Below are 17711 nucleotides of genomic sequence, written 5' to 3' on the forward strand. Positions count from 1 at the left end.
CACCCGTGCACCCATTCATGCTCACCTGGGCACAGGCAAGCCAGGGCCAACACCTCATTCTCATTCCCCAGCAAGGGAAGCAGCAGATGGTTGATTGGTCCCAACCACAACTTAATCTAACTTTTGCTTTATGGAAAGACTTTATTAGAAGTCCCTGAACTCTTACTAATAAAAGGGGAATAATTCCTTCAAGTTCATGACAGGACAATGTTTTTCTGAAGAGTCAGTAAAACAATGTTGCATTTGAGATTCGAACCAGAAAGACAAATAACCAGCAAGTAAGTGGTGTGATGTGGAAGGAATAATAATCATAGAACTACCTTTTAAGCAGGAGGCCCTCCACTTCTGCTTTTCTCCCCAATTATTTTTCATGAATCCCAACTCAGAAACAGATTAACGGTGCAAAGATATAAAGTTCAGGGAGTATGAAAACTTGGGTCTACTTACACTTTTGGATCCTCCTGAATTGGGGGTGATTTTATATGAGAGCAAGAGAGAGCATACTTGTTTTGGCTGATCTTAATAAGTGCATTCCGAGGGCAAAATTCCTGTAATAATACCAAAAGGGTTCATGAAACTTAAATCAGAAATGCCCACAATTTAGATGTTAACTTTATTTCAGCTCAATCCACTATAATAGCTGCTAGCCATTATCTTATTCAGGATAACACTTTAGACGGCAGTCAAATGGCAGAGGCTGGTTGGATAATTATACACTGAGTAAAAGTCATCGATGAGTCCTCCTGGTCATTTCTCCATATCCTGGATCACGTGCAAGGCCATCCACATAAGATGCAGGTGCCCAGGCACATGCACACGCACACCTACACATCCCTCCACAAAACCTCCCTCCTAGCTACCTTTGCTTCAGCCTTGGCCTTCTCTTTCCTAGACTTAGAAACTTTAGCCACCACCCCTGGCCAAATATGTCACCTTCAGCGCTGTGAATCTCTACTAGAACTGTCTTCAGTGTCTCCCCACTGACCACCCAGCTCTTGTCTCCAGAGCCTAATTGCCCTGTGGGTAAATTCCAGGTCCCTCCTGGGCTTTAAAAACTCTTTCTTAGGGATCCTAAGACAACTGCTTCATCTCTCCCCACACCCTGGGGTGTGCCTAGGGACATCTCTTCAAATGCCCCTTGATTTGCTTTCTCCTCTCTTGCCTAGTAGATATCCCGGACTGGTGCCTTATGTCAGAAAATCTTCCCACCCACTGCCCTCTAGACTGCTTTTTACTGTCATCCAAATAGCTTCTCTTAAGGTTTTGTTTTGTTCCCCCCTGCCCCCGCGTTGATGAGAACATACCTATTTCTCCTTATTCTGTCAGATTGGAAACTACTTCTTGGACCACTGGCTCTGATGGGATTTATTCTTTTCCTTTAATTCTAAAATTCATTTACCATGACCCCTCTCCTGACGGATATACTTCATGCTATAGTCAAGAACTGACTAGACATTTTTACTCTGTATACTAGGCAGTATACAGAGATACAGAGTATACACAGAGATTCGGAGTGTAGGCTCTGGAGCCAGACTGGCTGGGTTCAAATGCCCATTGTCCCACTTATGCTGTGAGAGACTTAACCCTTCTGCTTCAGTTTCTTTATCTGAAAACAGGAATAATAACAGTACCTGCTCACAGTGTTTTGAGCATTCAATTGTTCTTTACATATAAAGTCCTGAGATTAGTACCTGTGGCACAGAATAAGTACTTAAGAAAATTAGCCACTAGTATTTTACTTCTTGCTCTTTGCTTGCTAGTCTATTTTCTAGGCATATTAAATAGTCCATCAAGACAATGTCATTTCCATTAGAAAGGTCATTCAATTAAGTAATTTAAAAAGCAATTTTGAGAACCTTCTCTTCATCAGAGGGCTTTGCTAGGGCTACAAAGATGAATAGGCCACAGTTCCCGCCTTTAGGGAACTGGGCATTGGTGAGGAAGCCAGTGTGGGAAGGGGAAAGTAGAGTGTGCAGAGGAAACCTTAGGGCCTCAGCAAGACATGACAGTGACAGGAGTTTCTGTGGAAAGAAGTTGGGAGGGTAGTCCAGGAAGACGGAAAGACTAGGGGCTTAAAGAAGCCCACTGTATTCAGGAAGCAGTAAGCCTTCCAGGGAGCTGGGGCCATGCCGGGTCCAAGCTGGGCTTTTCCTTGAGGGTAATGAGAAGTGCAGGCACGTGCACATGTGTGTGTTGCGGGGCGGTGGGGACATCAGGCAGACAAGATCTGTAAACTGATAAAGAGGCTTTCTAAAGCATTTAGGGAAATTCATAGGGAGGCCAGGGAACGGAACAGAGCAGGCTGAGAAGCAGCAGGCAAGGACCGGAGAGAGCACGGGGCTGTGAGAAGCTGGGGAGGATAGTAAAGAACTGGAGTGAGCCTCCCCAGTGGTTAAATGTGGGAGGAGAGCCAAAAAGGCCATTCAATGAAGGAGTTAGGAGGCCATGGCAGCCTCAGTGAGGGTGTAGATTTTGTGTTGCAGAGTGGGCAGAATCCAAACCACAAGGAGTGGGAACAGGTGCGGCAAGGCAGGTCATTCCTTCAGGATCTCTGACGATGTTAGCAAAGAGCGAGGCACTGTCCAGAAGTCCGGAAGCCAATTTCCACCTAGTGAGAAAGCCCTTTCCTCAAGGAAAGTCTACTTACTCTCCGGTTGTTGCACTTCAAAACTGTGTAGAATTTATCATCGGCCACATCCTGATTTGGAAGTGCTATGACAATGGCAGGGACATAGAAGTCAAATCCGTTGGGTATCACAATTTTGGCAAAGACATAATCTCCAACCTGTAGAAGAGAATATACATCATAGAAAATATTTTGCTTATGGATCTTAAAAGCAATGTCAACATAAGCTTGTTTAAAAACACTCCAAGGTAATTAGCAAGAACTAATGCTATATTTCAAATATACATTTTTTTCTAGGCTAGGAAAGAGTCAATAGTTTCAAAATTCCCCCAGGTTCACTGGGCCACACCTGGAACTCTGCAATTGATTTAGGGGAGCCCCAGTTTTCCCAGGAATTCTTTCTTCACTTGACAAGGATCCCGGGGTTGGGGGTAGCCAGCAGGCTGGCAAGAGGTCTGGAAAACATAGCCTACAAAAACTGGTTGAACGAACCTATTTCACATAAAGACCAGGAAGAGAGAGGAAGAGTGTCCTCATAGATCTGAAGGGCTGTCACCCAGACAATGGAAAGCAGCAGGTTTGCCTAATGTTCCAAAGCACACACTTGAAATCCACAGGCAAAAGTTACAAAGAGACAAGTTCTAGCAGGAAGAAAATCTCGTGAAGGGGCATACAGATATTCCTGGGCACATGTCAGATGGACAAGACCAACAGTTAGGGGAAAAGTGGACTGATGGGAGCTCTGGGTCTGGCTAGGGAGGTGCTGACAGACAACCTCGTGGAATTCTCTGAGTGTTCATTGGGTGCTCTTCCTCCTGGCTCTCGCTGTCTAAGAAACGCCAATGCTGGACTTCTGGGAGGCTCGCTTTTGGTTTTGTTTTTTTCCTTCCTTCTATCTTTCTTTCTTTGAAAGAGACAGAGAGAGAGAGAGAGAGAGAGAGAGAGAGAGAGAACACAAGCAGGGGGAGCGGGAGAGGGAAAGGAGACTTCCTGCGGGGCCCGATGTGGGCTCAATCCCAGGACCCTGAGATCATGACCTCAGCTGAAGGCAGATGCTTCATCAACTGAGCCACCCAGGCACCCTTTCTGTCTCCCCTTTGGCCTGGGGGCTGGGAATGATGGGCCCCCATGCAGCCCAGCTTATATGGATTTATATGCAGATGAGAACTCAGCAGGCCAGCTCACCCATGGAATGCATGTTCAGGTGTAACTGCATTGTGGCATCAAGGTCTGGCAGTAACTAACTACAACATGAAAGAAAGCTCCACCTCTGCCCTTGTCATTTACATGGGTTTTAATACAACCTTGCACAGTTTAAGTTTCCAGGGTGTTAGCAGTTACAGAAGCTCTCTTCCCTGACCATCACTGTCTGTAAAGCGACAAGGGCCACAGAGGCTAATACAAGGAAGTCTATGCAGTCAGGCGCCCCTGGAACAAGGTGTTAGCAGATCAAGGTGGAGCAAAAAAGTTGCCGGGCAAGAGGTCACTGCTTTTCCTGGACAAACACAAGCTCCCTGGAGGACCTCAACTAGGTGTTCAACAAAGGTCCACCAGTGGCCTCGCCATCCTGTTATCTGCAACCGTGGGGATGGTGGAAAGGGACCCCAGAAAAGATGGCTGTAGCAGGTACCTGGAGCAGTGGGCAAGGCATGGCGCCCCCGATAGGTGTGATGAACGAGGTGGGCACAACCTTGGTGTCTCCGTACCTGAAATCCACCAGTGCATGGGTGGGGCTCACACACTTCTTCACAACCCCTGAAAGGAATCAAATTTAAAATATAATATGAAGACAAATAATGCCTATTCTCTTATGCCATCTTGTTGGCTAATTTATAACACTTGGCCTGTTTAAATCAGCATGCCCCTTTGATGTCTCCAGGAGGTAACAGTGGATACTGTACGTTGCATACTGGGGTTGACCGACTCAAAGTGGTGAAGTGCACAGCCCTGGTCTAGACACCGCTGAGCTCGGAAGTCCAGAGAATGTGCAGAAGCTTGTCTGTCCATAATCAGCAGCAGCCATCCTGATAAGAACATCATTCCTAGAAGCAAATATCCTCTTCCTGGATACTTTGTACCATCTAATTTCCTTATTTACTTACATTAGGCATATTTCCTTCTATACTCCTCACATATAGAAAATCAGACTGTTAAATTATGAAAGTAAAAGAAAATAGGAACTCCCATCATCAACTTTTCATCTAATATCAGATAAATGAAAAGCTAACTAGGCTGAACACTTCCCCTGGCTTCCCTAAAATGCACTACCAAAAAAGGAACAAAGGAAAAAGATGCAAAAAGTTTCCTTGTCAAAAATTGATAACTATTAAAAAAAAAAAGTTTCCCTGTCTTTTAGCTATACTCAAAGGGATGATTATAATAGAAAACAAAAACAAAAACGCCTGTTTTAAGGTGTACATGTTTTGTCACTTATCCTAGTTGAGATATATTTTCCCATCATTAAGGGATATTAAGGGAAGTTTTTTTTTTCTTTTTTAATATATTTTTTTAAATTTTTTATTTTTTATAAACATATATTTTTATCCCCAGGGGTACAGGTCTGTGAATCACCATTAAGGGAAGTTTTGATAGGGACACTTCCCCAGGCAAGTAAAGCTGCAGTGAAACTCCTACTCCAAGAGAAAAAAATATATGTGTCCCCTCAGGGCTCCCAAGACACCAGGGCCTGGCACCGCTGCCCCAGCTCACACACTTACTTTGGCCAAGTCCCATGGCCTTTGATGTGGCAAAGAAATGGCTTGTGTTTTTCATCTTGAGTTCATGTCTCTTGTTTCAAATGGCCAAAGAAATAACAATTTTTTTTTTTTTTAAACACACACATACACCCAACAAACAAAAACCAGTTCCACTGGTGTGTGTTTTCTCATTGGATTAAAATGTTCAGTTTGGTTTTTGAAATGTTCTTTATACATTATTCACACATTTCCTGCCATAAACTGACTTTATACTTTTAATTAGAAAAACAAACACTGCTTTTTAGAAAGACCTCCTATTTGGAAAGCAATGAAGAACCACTCCTAACTGAGGAGAACGCTCACATCCCATACACTGGCGAGCCCCCCCCCGCCACCAGGATTCACAGTGAAGGGCCTGGGCTGCCATGATGGCCACACTGGTCGGTATGATCCTCCTCAAATTCTCAGCCTCTGGGACTTAGCCGAGTCTACTCATAAACCTACGAGGCAGGGTTTCTGTCGTTTGCCTAAGTGGAGTAGTGGTGACAGAGACTGGATGGCCACAAAGTCTAAACCATTTACTGTGTGTCTTTCACAGAAAAACCCTGCCACCCCTGCCCCACATGATTCGATCTAGACTTTTTGGTATGTTACAACACCTCTTTTTAGGTCCTTCCACTGTTTTCTTCTTCATACAAGCCTTTGTGCACCTGCAGAAATTAGTACAGTGTCTCCCAGGCTGACGTTAGAACCAGGTGCGCTGTGTGGACAGCCTTGCTGGCTGGCTGAGGACCACGAGTCGGCCTGTTGAATTATGGCTCAGCCTCTGCATTTGCTCCTTCTCCATCTAATTAGGGAGTTTCTAAGTCCTGAGTTGGAACCAGCATCTAATTTTGTTTTCCCTTATGCTGCAGTTTCTCTTTGTCCTCACCTCCAGAGAGGTGAGACTGTGTCTCCTGGCTCTGAAGTGTCCCTGGGAACAAATTCAGGGGCCTGAGCTTTTTCCCAGTGGAGGCCTGTCAATCCCAGTAACTTTCCTTGGGTACAGAGTGGGCCCCCACCTTCGCCAGAGGGCTCTCCTGTATTCAAGCTGAAGAATAGGGAATGGACCCTTGTTGAGCCCCTCTGCCAAAATGGGGCCCATTCTCAGTGGTCAAAGACCGCAGAAATACTCCAAGAAGGTAGGTCCATTCATTTTGTGAAAGACATGGGAATAGTTCTCAGTCTTCACTCCAGACAGGAATTTCTCTTTTACCTCCAGTCTAACTTTCTGATATGCACAGCCTCCCTTAAATTCCGTCTCCTGAAAAAGGCTTTAGCTTTACTCCACCGTAAGCAGCCCCTCCACCTGCCCCACTCCACTGACAGTCATCTTGGACATCTACTCATCATATTCTCTCCTTTCTTCAGCCTCAGAGGTTTCATTTCTAGTCCCCTGGGCTAATTTTTGCCTTTCTGAATTTCTGCTAAGGTTTTTAAACTGTTGTTGAAGTTTTTGAATTGCAAACCCCTCCTTTGACCCCCAGAAGAGGACAAAAGTTGTTTCTATCTCTCAAGAGAAGCTGTCTCATGGGATGAGAGAACAACTCTTCACATGCAATTCACAGTTTCTAATTTAGAGAATACTGTACATTGCCTATTTAATCTATACCACAAGCTTATGGGGGTTCTAATTGTTTTCATTTCATTCAGGAGGTTAAAGAAACAGGCTCAGAGAACTTTGCGGATTCAGTCACAGGGCTGGCAGAGGAAAAAGGCAGACTTCAAGTAAATAAAAACTTGGGATTTTCTGACCCTAAAACATGACACCTGGAAAGGTATTCAGTTTCTCCTTCCCTGCCTCTGCCACCTGCCTGCCTTTTTCTTCCATTGTAACCTGTTTCTGTGGCATAGTGCAGAAATTTTGCAACTCAGACTTTTCATCAACATGGATTTCCTGACGCCAATGCTTCTTTTCACTGAAGAAGAGGAAGGAGGAACCAATTCCTGCATTAATGACTTAAAATAATGTTTTGAAATGTGACTTCCTCCCTGCCTTTCAGCATCCTGATGAGCCAGACTAGGCCTGTCACTTCCATTCTGAACAACTCAGTCACTCCTTAATTAGATATTCCACACTGACTCTGGAAGAGAGTCAGCCATACAGAAATCCCTGCCCTGACCACGAACAATGACAGCAACAACCAGGCTAGCTCTGCTCCAGTGTGGACCCGGCCTGAAGCGAGGAACACTCTGATCAAATAGTCCTTCAAAGCCATCTACTACTGAGATACATTTCAAAGCCAGATATTTTTCATTAGAAATATTTAGCAGGCCCCAAGCAAAAGTTATCAAAAAAGGTGTCACTGATGAATATCATGCGGTTCTCCACAAGTCTCTGTTTGGCCTTCTTTTTTACAAGGGAGGAAACAGTAATGCATAGTGACCAGGCTATCTCTATCAGTGTCACTAAGGGACATCATGTGCCTCTGGATGGGAGGCCCTGAGAGGGACATGACATCATGCCATCACTTAGGTAGGAAAGTGGCTAGGAATGCACACTCTGAGCTTAAGCTAACTGAGGAACATTCAATAAAGTAATTGATCTTGTTCTTAAATAATATATATCTGTGTCATAAGAAATGATAGGAAAGGCTAGAAAATAATTCTAGATTAAAGACGACTAAGGAGATGTGTTAATTCAATGTTAACATGGTTCCAGACTTGACCTATTCTAGAGACAAAAAATATAAAACCCTAATTGAGACAATTAACAAAATTGAAATATACAAATAAAAAGTAGTATAATAGTGCTAAATTTCCTGGATTTTATTACTTTATTATGATTATGTTAAGACAATAGCCTTGTTATTGAGACATATAGACTGATGCATTAAGGAGTAAAGGGGCATGATGATGTTACCTAATATCAAATAGTTCAGAAAATGTGTATGTGTGGAGGTGAGTAGAGAGAAGAAGAATAAAATAAAATGATAAATGTGGTAAAATACACATGACAAAAGTTAATCATTGACAAAGCTGGGTTAAAAAGTATATACAAAAGTTCTATTATTTTTGCAACTTTTCTATAAGTTTGAAATTGAAAAAAAAAAATAAAAATAACTCTATGAGTTGGGTTGAAATTCCCAACTAAAGATGCACTGACTTTAGGGGAGAAGAGGGAAACAAAATCAAAGTACATCCAGGAACACAGCATGATCATTTAATTTGTCTGAGTCAGTATTTGCTAACTAGCCACTAATCCAAATTACTGATCATATGACTAAATTCAAATGTGTATTTCCTTCACACAGACTTATTTGAGTTTAATCACAGCCACAAACTAAAAATTCTCAAACAGCCAGATCCCAACTGTTGGTGGCGTGCACTCTCTGCCTCTAATTGCATATTTAAAGAAAAACAAAACAATACAGAATAGGGCAAAAATGATTACGACATGATCTCAGAAATTGCATGTGGCCATGGTGTTACCTGCTTCCTCAACTTCCCCAGACTGGCGGCAGTAGGTTTTGGCATTTCTTATCACATGAAAATGGTGTGTAGAGGAAAAGTTTGAGCCTTTCTACTTTTCTCCAGGACCTTGGCCAGTGAACTAATCCCAAACTCTAATGCAGCCAGCTGGAAGCCAGTCTTTTCCTGCATTTCCATTCAACTGCCAAATTAGCCTCAGACCCCTCTCTGGGCTCCAATTCAAAAAAAATCAAGCAGAGCACCCCTCCCCCCATAATCACTACCCAGCAAATCTGGGTCCCAGAGAAAGAGGAGGTTTTTGGGCCCTGCTCTTGCAAAGAAGAGTTTTGTGCCTTGGCCTATGAGCTCATCTAGAATGCTCCCATCCATATTTAATTACTCTCATCTAGTCAGCTCCAAAGCACATCTACTGAATTTCAAAGAAAATGTCCTAGCTGTCAGTTCTCCACATATGCCTGCTTGGAACCAAAACTCCTGCTGAAGTATTTTTTTTCCCACTTAAAAAGATTCAATGAAATTTAATTAATAAAAAAAAGTGATTCTTTTAACTGGTGTTTGACAGATAATGCCTACCTAAAACTGGCTATGTTTCCACTGTATCATCTTTCTGCCCCATGGATCTTCCTCAAGGCTCTCTCTTCCCTACAGGCCCTTCCCATATCAATGACACTTAAGTGTTGATGTCTCAAAAATCTCTCTCTCCAGACAGATTTCCTCCTGAGACTCTAGACCTTATCTCTAATTGCTTTTCTGACAACTTCAGCAACCGGAAGCAATTAGAAATAGTGGTCTAGAGTCTCAAGAGGAAACCTGCCTGGAGAGATTTCTGAGATATCAGCACATATGCAGTGTATCTACAATCCCCCACACCCCAGACACATCATTATCTTCCTGTGCATACCAACATCTCCTGCACATACCACTATCTACCATATGGCCTGAGACAGGGACCTGGGGGACATTCCAACCTACTCTGTATCCACTCTTCACACAGCATGGTGGGGGAGCTTCTGTGGACTTCAAGGATGATTATGTTTTTCTCTGCTTTCCATGTGGCTCCTCAATAAAGTCTAAACTTCTCTTTTTTCTTAAAGGTTTTATTTATTGATTTGAGAGAGAGTGAGAGAAAGCACGAGAGGGGAGAGGGTCAGAGGGAGAAGCAGACTCCCCATGTTGCTGAGAGCCTAATGCAGGACTCAGTCCCGGGACTCTGGGATCATGACCTGAGCCAAAGTCAGTTGCTTAACCAACTAAGCCATCCAGGTGGTCCAAGTCCAAACTTCTTAACATGACCTTTTATGAATGGCCCCATACTTCCCTCCCTGAAGACCTTTATTATTTTCTACTGTTTCTTTGCATTCTAGGTTCCAGCCATAATCTGTTTTATTTCTCCAGATAGAAAATGTTTGTCTCCACCTCTACATACATATTATTTTCACTGTCCACAAAGCTCTCACTTGAACTGCTCCTGGCAGGTTCCTTCAGGATCACATATCCCAAAAACTTTTGGGAAAAGCTCTTGGATCTGGCCACACTGGCCTCTTTTAACAACATGGACTCCAGCCTCATGACTCTGTACTGCTGTTCCTTCTGCTTAGAACTCTTCCCCAAGGGATGCCTGGGTGGCTCAGCAGGTTAAGCATCCAACTCTTGATTTTGGCTCAGGTCATGATCTTGGGGTCCTGGGACTAAGCCCCGTATCAAGTCCTACATCAGGCTCTGTGATCAAGGGGGAGTCTGCTTGAGGAGTCTTTCTCTCCCTCTTGCTCAGCCTCCTGTTCCTCCCCCTTCCCCACTCATACTCACATTCTCTCCCTCTCTCTCAAAATAAATGAATCTTTAAAAAAATACAATAACAAGGAACTCTCTTCCCCCAGATAATTTCATGGCTTGCTCCTCCTCCATATTCACACATCACCTTCCCAAGCAGTTCTTCATTGGCCACCGTATTTAAAATTGCAGCCTTTACCTTGACACTCAGTTCCCTTTGTAGCTTGATTTTTCTCTACAACACTGTAGCTGACACACTACATATTGTATGTATTTGCTCGCTTCTCTATCTCCCTCACTAGAATGTAAGTTCCACAAAGACAAGAATTTTCACGTGCTGGTCTACACTAGACCAGCACTTTAGGAATATTACATTCATAGAAAATAGCAGATGTGTAGTAAAATTGTTTTACTGAACAAATGAAAGATTAAATTTATTTTCTGGCTATCACCCCTCAGAAACATAGGTAGAATCCCCATTATCATTTCCTTTTAGAAGTGGAATGCCTTAATACAGCTCATGAAATATCAGTGTTCTGGGGAAAGAACAGTTTGAGAACCTTGGGTCCCTGATACCATATTATTTAACAAAGAAATCTTATAAAATAGAGTATCTACCTGGAAAGTAAAAGCCATTTTCATCACATCTTGCGATAACTTTCTGGCCTTTGAGGGGATCCAATTTTTTTGATTTAGTTTTCTTTGTTGGATTTCCTTGAGGTTTCTGTTGCTAAAAAAAATAAAACATTAATAATTGATTTTAAAAAATCAACACAGACAGTAAAAATCACAGATACAGAGTAACTTGGGATTCTCTACTGAGAATCTGACTTTCAAAAATTACAGATTATCCATATACTTTGATAATCACTCTGAATACTTTCTATATTATTAGGAATAGGCTATTAAAACTGATATATGAACTGTTATATGGGAGCCAATGACCATAAAAAGTGAGAAGAACTTGAGGTCTAGACTCAATTAAATTTTGTTAAAACACAAAAAAGGTGACCCTTTTCCAGAGAATTTAAATAGGATCCAGGGCCTTAAAACATAATATTCAATATATCCAGTACACAATCCAAAATACAACATACTTTGAAAAAGCAAGCAAATATGACTAATTCTCAGGTTAAAAGGCGATCAATAGGTGACAATACTGAGGTGACCCAGATGTTGGAATAATCAGAAAAAGACTTTAAATCAGCAATTATAACCATGGTCCATGTGGTTGCATACTCTTGAAATGAATGGCAAGGTAGTTATTTTCAGCAGAGAAATATTAAAAAACTGAAAATCTTAGAAGTAAAAACCACAGTATCTGGAAGGACTTAATAGCAGAACTCACATGACAGAAGAAACTTGAAAGCAAATCAACAGAAATGATACAATCTGAAGAACATAGAGGAGAATTATTTTTTAAAATGAGCAAGGTCCTTCCTATTCAAATAATCTGTCCAAAACCCAGCTTAGTTGTAATCTCTCTGGAAAGACTTTATTCCCAGGCAATTTCAGAAAAAGCAAAGCAAAGGACCACTCTATAATTTCCAAATGGCACCATATGAGTCAAGGCTTGAAGTGAATGTCACATTGTGTCCACTACATGAAGAAACTGGTAGCATCACTGTGATTTGTAGAGTCTAACTCTAAAATCTTATTTTCTGTGCTTGTTGAGCTGACCAGAATAGAAAGATCCAATCTCTACTACCCTCCACTCCCTCTAAAATCCCAAAGCTTCCAATACATCTTCCAGAACAGTCATTATTTTTAATTCCTAATAAATGTGAGGACCAATGCTGGAAGATGAATCCTAGGAAGCAAGAAATTACTAGGAAGAGCACTTACATTAGAGAAGGAAAGGCCAAGTATTACCCCAATACCAAACCAAAGATACAAGAAAAGGAAAGTACAGACCTATATTCCTCATGAATATAGATGCAAAAACAGGTCTGCAAATAAATCCAGCAACATACAGAAGGACTTTACACAACAACCAAATATCCCAGGAATGCAAAGCTTGCAAAATTTGTGGATTCAAAATCCACAAATCAATGTGATATACCATATTACTAGAACAAAGGATAATTTACCATATTATTTTCATGCATGGAGAAAGAGCACTTGACAAACTCCAACATCCTTTAAAGGTTCTCAACAAGCTAGGAATAGAAGGGAACTTCCTCAACTTGGTGAAAACCATCTATGAAAAGCCTACATCAAATATGATCCTTAATGGTGAAAGACTGAATGACTTCCCCTTAAGATCAGAAGCAAGGAAAGGTACGCTATACTTTGTACTTGAGGTTCCAGCCAGTGCAAACAGGCAAGAAAAGGCTTCTAGACTGGAAAAGAATAAATAAAGCTGTCTTTATTTATGAATATGATCTTCTATGTGGAAAACTAGGGAATCCACCCAACAACTACTAGAATTAATTAGCAAGTTCAGTAGGATGTCATGATACAAGACAAATACAGGAAAAGAAAATCAGTTGTATAACTATGGACCAGCTATGAGCAATCTGAAAATAAAGTTAAGAAAAGAATTTCATTTATAACAGCATGAAAAACAATAGAATATTTAGGAATAAATTCATCAAAATTAGTGAAAATCTTATATGCTGAAAACTATAAAACACTACTATAAAAAACTGAAGAAAGAACAAGGGACATAACATGTTAATGATTAGAAAACTTAACAGTTAATATAGCCACGTTCCCCAAACAGATCCATAGCTCCAAATGTAATTCATATCAAAATCTCAACACGTTTTTTGTTTTGTGAGTTTTTTGTAGAAACGAAGTGAGTGAACTAAAAGTGCCAAAATGATGTGGAAAAAGAGAGAATTTGTAGGATTTTGGTGGTGGCTGAAAGCTCTCTCAGTTTTACTGAAAATTACTGAATTGAAATAGGTAAATTTTACAGTATGAAAATCAGGTCTTTTTCTTCAAATCACTACATTATGGAAATTGTGGAGATTTTACCTTAGATTTTTTTCATTTTTAAAAAATTTTCCTGACCAGGGACTTAGGTGGCTCAGTTGGTTAAGCAACTGCCTCGGGCCACGATTCTGGAATCCCAGGATCAAGCCCCACATCGAGCTCCCTGGTCCACATGGAGTCTGCTTCTCCTTCTGACCTGCCCCCTTCAAGTTCTCTCTCTCATTCTCTCTCTCTCTCTCTCTTAAATAATAAATACATAAAATCTTTAAAAATTTTTTCCTATTAATTTATTAATTCTTGGGTTTCTCAAAGAAATCTGTCCTCCATCCTAATCAGAGTGTCCCTATGACATCATTCTCCACCTGCTTTCTTTTCACAGACCATCAAACGCCCCTCCCCTCCATGATACAAAGCCAATACCAAGTGCTTCCACGTGCTTTTGAGTTACTTCTTTGCAATGCTATTACTGTATCTCAAATAAAGTATTCAATGCATATTTTATGAGCATATACAGGTCTTCAGTTAAGGAAGTCTCTAATTTATGGAACAATTGACTATAAACATTTAAATAACTTCAGATAATCTGAACACAATTTGCTGTTTGGTCATTATTTATGGTCAATACAGTTTGGGCTCATTTCCCTGGTGTCTTGATGTTACTGGATTCTGTTGCAGCCATTTATCACTTGGATCTGTTGAGAGATGCTTTTTAGGTTCATCAAAAGAAGTTTGGGTATGGTTTACCGCAGGGGACAGGAAAACAGAGTCAGGGCCTCAGCAGTGAAGAAATTCAGAACAAAAGGGTTAAAGTCTCTTGAAGAAGAGTGGGATATGAACAAGACTTCACACCTATGCAGCCATGGATACAAAATGTTAGCTGAATAACACCCTTCTGTTATGATGCTCCATTTTCAACAGATTTTGCTGGAGTCCATCCTCATGTAATTTCTATTTTTACTGATGCAGTTATTACACCAAAGAGAATAACCCAACATCACTGGTAGATGGCAACTGTTACCTGTTTGTGCCTGAGCTTTCAGTCAGAGGAGAAACCTAATAGTCCTTCCCACAGGAGCTCTAGAATGACCTACTGCAGTATGAAATGGCCTTAAAGGGCAGAGATTGGACCATAAGACAGGAGAAATAGGACCAACTGCTGCCCAGCTGGCTGTGAGACTTTGGAGAATCTTTTAACTTTTTGGACTTCAATTTCTGTATAAGCAAAGAGATGGTACAAACTTTATGGCTTTAACATCTTCTAATTCTGTATTTCTGTCCAGAATAATCTAGGCCTTACTAGACCTTTTTCTGCATTACTGGAGAAACTGTCAGACTATGTGTATACCAAGACAGGGACACTAGCATGATATTTTTGTTTGCAGTTTTTATAACATAAGGGGACTACAACAACCAGAACCAGGAATGTGAGCAGCATAATATTCCATCATAATAACCATCATAATACTCCAAAGAGATGCCCACACCATAGTTTCCTATAATCATTTATTTCCTCAGTGGAAGACTCCATGTAAAGTATTCTTATCACATAGAATTTAGAATCTGGAACATGCCAGGTTAAATCAGCTGTTGCAAAAACCTCATCTCTACATACAGTTTAACTTACAAAGCCGCCTTGCTTCATGCCACAGTGTCCACATCTAAGACCGAGCAACCATAGAGGTCACCACATAGCCTCTCCACTTCCAGATGGATAACACCCTGATTTCCAAAAAGATGTCCATGTTGATCCCAGAAGGGCAAACTCCCCTTCAGATTTCATCACTATAACAGACAAGCCACTTACTAGAATCTATGCCTAGACATATTTAAAATTCCTTTAAAAATTCCAAATGAGTATAACACACCATGTAACTAGCCCCCTTTATCTCTAGATTCCAAATATTCATTTTCTCAATATCCTATCCAGAAGCTAACTGATAAAAATTCTTTCTACATTTTCATAGGTACAAATCTGTGAAGTCAATGGCCTGAAATCATCAGAGAGCTCTTTTTTCTCTATAGTTGTCACTCACTCCCCAATTCATCTAATATAGAACTGCCATTCATTCTGTGAAGACCTTCCCTGCATGGGAAACAACAATGAACAGTAGCAACCCAGAGTACTATGATGTTCATTTTTCACAGACTGAAAAGGCCAACTAGAACATGCCTTTCTAAGTGGCTGAAAAGTATCAACTACCTTCAGATCACTCAGATACCTATGGGTTCACCTGAAAGGACCATTACAATACTAAACACATTTACTCTGCTTTTGTGTCCAACTGTTACTATTCTTGGCAATAATTCATTTCTGATTGTTTCCACAACATGTACAGTTTGGGTTCTGGAAAGAACAATTCACTGTACACTCGATGATTCATTCATATCACTATAAATCAATTCAGCTACACCACAGATTAAGTAGAACATCATAGTACTCTGTGTTGCTACTGTTCATTGTTGTTGCCCATGCCATGGGAAAACAAACCTATGGGGCCAGCTTTAGCACAATGGTTCATTCCACTGGTCATAGAAATATAGCATTGGTTTGCCAGGATGGAAGGATATCAGTAAGGGCCGCTAGACACACCATTCCTTCAACCACAATGTTGACAGCACCTTTCCAGAAAGACAATGTATCAATAATTTTTGAATCCTGCCAAAGACTTTACAGACACTGTTCTTTTCCTGGCATGCCTTCACCTATGCACACCTAAAATATAAACAGGTCATTGGGTTTTGGGTTTTATTTTCCCCTCTTTTTCTATTAGTTTCAGAGGTAGAATTTAGTGATTCATCAGTTGCATATAAAACCAGTGTTCATTGCATCAGGTGCCTCCTTAATGCCTATCACCCAATTGACCCTACCTCCCCACTCCCTATGCCAGCAACCCTCAATTTATCTCCTAGACATCAGCATCTCTTATGGTTTGCCTCCCTCTTAATTTTCATCTTACTTTTACTTTTCCTTCCCCTATTTCATCTGTTTTGTTTCTTAAATTCCATGTATGAGTGAAATCGTATGGTATTGGTCCTTGTCTGACTTATTTTGCAAAGAAATCTATGGAGGACAAGAGTCAGAAGGGGTAGAGAGTGAAAACAAAAATGCTAGCAATAAATAAGGCAACATATTTCTAGGTTTAGGTGTATGAGAGTAGTTGCATGCCAGTCTCTGTGAGGAAGTCAGATGGGCAGTAACACTGGCAGAGGGGATGCTGTCTACTGGGTAATTTGATTTTGCCTTGTTTCCAAAATTCAGAGAATCCAATTCATTTCCTCATCAGATTTAGTTAGCAGATGATGTAGAACAGGATCCAAAATGGTGTCACCCTCCTTTCATTTATTATTTAGTTTCAAGGTCATGCTTTCAGGTTTGCATTAGTGGAGACAGTGAAGTTACTTAATGTTTGATGCTTTAAGATTTTCCATGCATTTCTACAACTTAACTCAAACTAGTCTCCAAATCTTATTTTGAAACTAGTACTAAATATTTTTGCCCCAAATCATTCTCCGTTCCCCAATACAGGGCCATGCTGGGCTATGGAGTTAACCACTCAGAAAGGAAAATCTCCAATAAATGTTAATCAGTAGCAACTCAAAGGGCTTTTGTAAGGAAAAAAATGAATTTTCTTTTCTTCTTCTCCTCCTTCTCCCCCCTCCCTTTGTTTTCCTTTCTTTGGTAGTGGCAAAAGAACCTAATATATATGCATTAGATGCTGCATAAAATTATTTCCCAAGTAAAGAGCAACTTGTTAATATCTTATCAGGGACTGTTTCTTCATTGCTCTTTCAGGAAAAACATCAAAGAGAAACATTCGAAATGTTTTAAATAGTTAAATCTGAAAATTACCACAGCCTTGTAAGCTGTAATTCAGATGCTAGTGACTCAGTTATCTGCATGTTGCTACTCCGGAGAAGAACGAAAGCTGTAGACCGGAGCCACTTCTGTGTCACTGCCTGGAATGTGGACCACAACCAGCTATCTACTATATATAGATACATATCTCAGTCAAGGCTATAGAACAAAAATAAGTGCTGGGTCTTTAAGAAAACTTTTCAACACATCTCTGTGCTGGTTACTCTGGTCCACCCATCTTCCTCCAAATCCATTCTGCCCTGTCCTGCTCCATGCCCCAGGCAGCTGACCCCCATGGGTGACACCACCTGATTTATTTCGCTTGAGGCCTGGCTTCTGGACAGGGTGAGCC

The 17711-nt window shown here is 41.0% G+C and overlaps 1 protein-coding gene across 1 annotated transcript in view; it reads right to left on the reverse strand.

Annotated features, from left to right (window-relative positions):
• Window positions 1-17711, reverse strand: part of VWA3B (von Willebrand factor A domain containing 3B) — a 208331-nt gene that overhangs the window by 11079 nt on the left and 179541 nt on the right. Inside the window, exons 21-24 of the mRNA XM_059407818.1 lie at window positions 11182-11293; window positions 4257-4381; window positions 2648-2785; window positions 448-548 (exon numbers count right to left, since the gene is read on the reverse strand). Coding sequence (XP_059263801.1) covers window positions 448-548; window positions 2648-2785; window positions 4257-4381; window positions 11182-11293 — 476 coding nt within the window. The remainder of the gene's footprint in view (window positions 1-447; window positions 549-2647; window positions 2786-4256; window positions 4382-11181; window positions 11294-17711) is intronic.

This window comes from Mustela nigripes, chromosome 7, assembly GCF_022355385.1.
Source record: "Mustela nigripes isolate SB6536 chromosome 7, MUSNIG.SB6536, whole genome shotgun sequence".
NCBI classification, from domain to species: domain Eukaryota; kingdom Metazoa; phylum Chordata; class Mammalia; order Carnivora; family Mustelidae; genus Mustela; species Mustela nigripes.